This window comes from Chiloscyllium plagiosum, chromosome 14 (assembly GCF_004010195.1).
Source record: "Chiloscyllium plagiosum isolate BGI_BamShark_2017 chromosome 14, ASM401019v2, whole genome shotgun sequence".
NCBI lineage: Eukaryota > Metazoa > Chordata > Chondrichthyes > Orectolobiformes > Hemiscylliidae > Chiloscyllium > Chiloscyllium plagiosum.
Window position 1 is genome coordinate 43,813,246 of NC_057723.1, and position 6,676 is coordinate 43,819,921.

Sequence of the window (6,676 nt, forward strand, 5' to 3'; positions counted from 1 at the left end):
GGTTGGAGGGTTCCTAGCCGTAAGATGAGGCGTTCTTCCTCCAACCGTCGTTTTGGTGTGGTCTGACGATGGGGGAGTCCAAAGACCTGCATATCCTTTGTGGAGTGGGAGGGGGAATTGAAATGTTGAGCTACAGGGTGGTTGGGTTGGTTGGTCCGGGTGTCCCAGAGGTGTTCTCTGAAACGCTCCGCAAGTAGGCGGCCTGTCTGCCCAATATAGAGGAGGCCACATCGGGTGCAGAGGATGCAATAGATGATGAGTGTGGGGGTGCAGGTGAATCTGTGGTGGATATGGAAGTTTCCTTTGGGGCCTTGGAGGGAGGTGAGGGGGGAGGTGTGGGCGCAAGTCTTGCACCTCCTGCATCCCTCCAACCACAAGGGATGAACTCGGGTTTCACCAGTTTCCTCATTTCCCCTCCCCCCACCTTGTCTCAGTCAAATCCATCGAATTCAGCACCGCCTTCCTAACCTGCAATCTTCTTCCCGACCTCTCCGCCCCCACCCCCGTCTGACCTATCACCCTCACCTTGACCTCTTTCCACCTATCACATTTCCGACACCCCTCCCCCAAGTCCCTCCTCCCTATCTTTTATCTTAGCCTGCTGGACCAACTTTCCTCATTCCTGAAGAAGGGCTAATGCCCGAAACGTCGATTCTCCTGTTCCCTAGATGCTGCCTGACCTGCTGCGCTTTTCCAGCAACACATTTCCATCTCTGATCTCCAGCATCTGCAGACCTCACTTTCTTCTCATATAATCTACTCACTGGAGGTTAGACGAATGAGAGGTGATCTCATTGAAGCATATTGGATCCTTAAGAAACTTGACACAGTAAAATGCTGAGAGGATGTTTCCCTTCATGAGAGAATCGAGGACAGAGGATAGAGTCTCAAACTAAAGGGTGCCAATTTAAAACTGAAATGAGAAGAAATGTCTTGTCTTGGAGGGTTGTAAGTCTTAGAACTCATTGCCACAGAGAGCTGTCAGGGTAGAGTCCTCAAATATATTTAAGGCTGATATAGATAGAGTTTTGATCAGTAGGGGAATCAAGAGTTATGGGGAAAGTGCTGGAAAGGAAATGTGGGGAATGTCAGATCAGCTTTGAACCTATTGAATGGTTGAGCAGGTTCGAGGGACCAATTGGCCTATCCTTGATTTTATTTCCTATGGTCTAATGGTCTTAATTTCAGTTGAGTTTGATGTCATTATATGCTGCATCAAGTTTTTAATTTGTTTATCCATGAAAGTGAAGAGGAACATGTGTAAGCTTAACTCTCTACCGCCTCCTATTTTCAGCTGTTAGGACCCGCTATTCTTTCTTTCTCTTCTCCACCCTTATTCTCCACCCTTAGTTTACTAAAGATTCTTCCACTTAATTTTTTTTTGCTAGTTTAGATATTGAATACTATTATGTAATTTCTATTAATCAGAGTACAACTTGTTTGAAAAATGAGATTGCTAAGTTAAATTCTATCCCTTCTGGATGCATTTTATTCATAGAATCATAGAATTTTACAGAAGGAGGCCATTCAGCTCAATGTATCTGTACCAGCTCCTGAAATGATTCCCAGCTAGTTGCATTCTTCAGCCTATCTCCATAGGCTTCTAAATTCATCACTTCTAAATATATATTATGCATCACCTAAGAAATTCACATCCACCATTCTCCTGTGCAGTACATTCCAAATCCTAACAACTCTTTGTTTCACCTCAAATCATTCCTTGCTCTCTTGCTGATAATCTTGAAATGGTGACCACAAAGTTACTAACATGCTAATTAGTGGAAATAAAACATTCTTCTTTACCCTATCAAAACTGTTCATGACTTTGAAAACTTTAATAAGGTAACTTCTTAATCTTCTCTGATGCCAAGAGAATAAGCCCAATTTCACTAATCTTTCCTTGTATCTAAAATCCCTCATTGCTGGTATCATTCTAGTAAATCACCTTTGAACACCCTCCAGAGCTACATAATAAGACATATTGTCTTCCAATTTGTTTCTAATTATTGATGCCATTTGTTTTTCAATTAAGGAAATTGGATTAATGAGTCTGAATTTCTTTGATATGACTTAATTACCCTTAGAAATAGCAAAAATGAATCTAATTATACCTGGAAGGTTGGCTGTTTTCACCCCAGCTCAAAGTTTTAAACTTCACCCTCACTTTGCACACCCGACATTTTTTTTTATAGGACACCCTTTAACTAGTGAGGTGAGCCCTCCGTCCAATTGCAGTAAGAAATCCTGTCTCCTCTTATCTAGGCCAGCAGCTCTGTGCAACATCAGGATTGGTGGCTAATGCCAGAATTGCAAAAGGCACAGGAGGAAGAACCCCATTCCCAGGTAGGTTTGGGCTCTCATTGGGGCTGGGCTGGCATGTCCAAGCAAGGAAGGTGGATGGACCTGTTGGACAAAGAAAGGGAGAAAGTTGTCGTGGGAAGGCAAAATTGAAGGCCTGACTTGGTCTGCACTTGTCAGAACCTGCACAATTGGTAAAATCATGGCATAGCTGGGTAGGTAGGCTGGTGGTGAGTACTGCACTGATGGTCTGACACTCCTGTTTACAGGTGGAACCCTACTTTCCTCCCTATAGTTGGTCCATAATATTAAGCCCTCTATTTGGTAGTTTTGCAATCCACAGAATCTCCTCACTGAAGATTTATTTTCTCAACTGGCTTTCTATTTCCATATTAACTTTCCCTATTTCTTGAAGGACTGAAAGATACAGTTCACTGATTCTGGGGTATACTAACAGACTTTCAGTATTTTCAACATGTTTAAAGCCACGGTTTTACTAATCACTAACCTTCATGATGTATGCAATATTTATTTAATGTTGAAACAGTGGGCGGAATTCTCTGGTTCTTGAGGACGCATGAATAAATATGGCCGGGGGACTTAATTGAGTGAGAGTCACAAATTCTGAATCTTAACGTCAGGGTAAACTTTAGCAATCAATTTATCTGACCATAAATGTTGAGCCAATCCACCTGATTGCAGGTGTCAGGAAGCCTATATGAATGTATTTGCACCTCATTGTAAATACAACTAATTGGAATGAAGTGCTCTTCCAGCTAGGATCTGTCCAATAGAGAAATTCATGCCTCCAGATATTCAACTGCATATAAGGTGCATGTGTGTTGAGATACACTTGACACTCATCTGTACCTTCACCATCCTATGACTGGCGCAGTTTCAATCACTTACCTTCTATTCCTCCAAGAGAATGACATTCTTCACCTCTCAGTAGTGTATGACCAATTTCCAATTAAGAAAATATTTTTCCCGGTGATTCCAGCAAGGGGAAATATCCTTCCCTTATGCCCCCAGAATCTCTTTTACTCCTATGTTACAAACACTATTACATGAGCCCTTATAAAACTGAACTTTATCCATCTGAAGTTCAATGCCATGTCTTGGTAAATTGTTTGTACTGAGGGAGTAAACTGCATTTTATGGACTCTCCCAAACAAAGTCTGAAAATGTTCTGCACCATACGTTTAACTTTAGAATCATTTCCCCTTTTCGAAAACTATGTGAACTCCTCATATGTTTAACTGTTTCATTGATTATTTCAAATTACTTTAATTATTTTTTTTTGTTTTGTCTTTCCTCTGTATGCAGGAGGACAATGAAATCGAAATTGACCAGTTCCAGAAACAAACAGATGATTTCTCTAAAGTCGATGAGAGCTCTCTTAAATTTTCACCATCATTTGTAGACTTGAATTCATTTGAACTATCTATAATGCCAACTGGTGAAAATCAGGAACAATATGGTGATTTCAGGAACACTAATTTAACAATGTCAACCTTCATACCTGACCAGATGCGGAGGACAAGCACATGTAGCTTATCAGCTAAGACTTCATCTGGATTGCCACTGAGTGGCACAGCTGGTCAACAAACTGCACAATATGTATGCACATCACAAAATGAGAGAGATTCGAGCAGCCCTTCTTCCTTCCTCTGATCCTAACTAAGTGCAGCCATAAGAAATGTGAGTTTCTGAATATTGTAAGTGAACATCTTTACAGAAGAATTTGCCACTTGCAGTTGTAAATCTTGCTGGATTGATCTGATTGCATTGTTCAGAAAATTAATAATTATGTGCATGTTCTACTTGATCCCACACAATTCTTAAAGGAGTAGAACTCTCATGTTGTTATAGTCAATTTGTCATTTAATTTTACAATGTATGAATGTATAGATTTTTACCCCAGGTTTAGTTACATTCTTCTCTTTATTTTTCATTTCATCCTATCCTACAAACCATTTACAGCTCAAAAAGAGTGGACAGATGACCTTCTTAGACCTCCACCAATACCACTGTAATCTTGACCATCAAGGTACATGCAAAAGCAAAGGGAAATATTACCTGCTGAGGAAGTGCCTAATCTCCAACTCATCTTTCAATATTAAGTAGACTTTGTCAATAAGCAGTATTTGCCAAAAAATGAAGTCAAGATATTAAAAATTAAACAAATAAAATCAGAGAAAATATGAAGATAGGAGGAATAGATAACATTCAGAAAGATGCTGTCGTAATATCAGAACTAATTATCACCTGAGACATTTGAGGTTATTGAGATAGTAAGAGGGTATTCTCTTTGTGGCATAGTGGGAAAAGTTTTTATGTGGAGTTACATGTGCTGCTTAGTTACTTATGTCAATCTGAAATGCTTCAATCTAGAAAAATGTATATTACATTGGCTCGATAATGGTACAAAACGATGCACTTTAGAAAGGTAATAGAAACAGTGTTAAATTCATCAATTTTATAGCAACAAATAAATTCAAATATACATAGAATGACATTAATTTCACTGTATTATGAGTAAAATAAAATTGCAAAATCTATCGCTTATTATCAACTGACAGTACCTAATGAGGTGGTCATTTTTTTAGTCTGTATACTTTTTTGAGAATTTTTAGAAATTTTTTCTATGAAGCACAACTTAAGGTAATTAATTTATCTAGTGTATAATTTGCTGAAATTCTGCTCCTGTAAAAAAAAAGTTTCCAAAACAATACATTTTTTTTTACCCATGCTCAAGATGTATAAGCAGCTCAATATTATGACTGATGGTAAAATTATATGGACGAGCTAGGGGGCAGCATCCTTATGTAAAAAATTACATAAACTGTTTGATGAGTCAGTTGCATAATTCAGACACTTGAGCTATAATTTTACTCAAATCATTTACTGTTAATCTCCTAAACTTCAAATGATTTTTAAATGTACAATATTGAGTACATAAATAAACTAACCTCTAATGTTTGTTTCTGTCATGACCATTACAAGGGTAATCAAAAATAATGGCCCAGCAAGAAATGACTTGATGTATAACACTCCAATATTTATTTAACTCAATTGAGCAGGTTCTAGCTTTGTAGCAATGGTAAAACAGTGTTCCAAATTCTTAACTTTTTTAATTTTATTTTAATTACAGAAGTTACTATTAAAGAACATGATTTTGTCTGAGATAACCATTGGCTCCATCCTAACAAATTTTAATTACTGTTTTGGAATTCTGTACAAGCAACATGTTAACTTAACTGTAAGAATGCAAGATACAGCTGCTCAGTGTTCACGACTAGTACTTGTTTACTATGAAAAGTTCAGAGTTTTTTTAAAGCATTTGTAATGTCAGACATGGACAAATTTTGACCAGGCTGTGAGATGTGATATGAGGAGGGTAGCATGTTTGACATCTCAAGGAAGCTAAATTTAATCAGAGGAATAAAGTTATAAAAAGTAACCAAAATAGAATACCAGTAATAGAGAAAACAATGGCACTGAACAGTGACAAAAACTAGAATCATATAGATTCCATGATAAGGTTTAAAGTGCATTCTTCCAATTTCTCTCAATTCAGTTCCATCGCTTTAGATCAGAAAATTGCACATAAGTCCACTATTTAAGAGAGATGAGAGAGGATGACATTGGATTTCAAAATTGTTTAGCTGAGAAGTGGTTACCTCAGAATGCAACAGGACCTTGATCAGATGGGTCGATGGGCAGAGTAGTGACAGATGGAGTTTAATCCAGATAAATGTGAGGTGCTATGTTTTGGTAGGGCAAATAAGGGCAGAACTTCACCTATGGTAAGGTCCTGGAGACTGTTGCTGAACAAAGAGACTTTGGAATGCAGGTTCATAGTTCTTTAAAAGTAGAGTCACAGGCAGACAGGGCAGTGAAGAAGGCATTTGGTATGCTTGCCTTTATTGGTCAGTGCACTGAATATAGGAGTTCAGAAGATATTGTCCTATACAGGACATTGGTTAGGTCACTTTTGGAATACTGCATTCAATTCTCATCACCCTCCTAAGAAAAAATGTTGTTAAACTTTAAAAGGGTCAGAAAAGATTTACAAGGATGTTGCCAGGGTTGGAGAGTTGGGCGATAGGGAGAGGCTGAAGAGGCTGGGGTTATTTTCCCTGGAGTGACAGAGGCTGAGGGGTATCCTTACAGAAGTTTATAAAATCACAAAGGACATGGATTGGGTAAGTAGACAAAAATATTTTCCCAGAGTAGGGAAATCCAAAACTCCAGGGCACAGGTTCAAGGTGAGAGAGAAGAGGTTTAAAAGGGACTTAAGGGGCAATGTTTTCACACAGAGGATGATGATGAATGGAATGAGCTGCCAGAGGAAGTGGTAAAGACATTGAAAAAG

General features: G+C 38.5%; 1 protein-coding gene across 6 annotated transcripts in view; it reads left to right on the forward strand.

Moving 5' to 3' along the window:
- Positions 1-6,173, forward strand: part of LOC122556682 (glutamate receptor ionotropic, delta-2-like) — a 538,289-nt gene extending 532,116 nt beyond the window's left edge. For 3 of the 6 annotated variants that reach the window (XM_043703714.1, XM_043703718.1, XM_043703719.1), the window contains 2 exons: positions 2,263-2,343; positions 3,625-6,173. In XM_043703714.1, coding sequence (XP_043559649.1) covers positions 2,263-2,343; positions 3,625-3,972 — 429 coding nt within the window. In that variant the 3' untranslated portion in view covers positions 3,973-6,173. The remainder of the gene's footprint in view (positions 1-2,262; positions 2,344-3,624) is intronic. The other 3 variants (XM_043703716.1, XM_043703715.1, XM_043703717.1) reach the window with 3 other exon arrangements.
- The last annotated feature ends 503 nt before the right edge of the window (positions 6,174-6,676 follow it).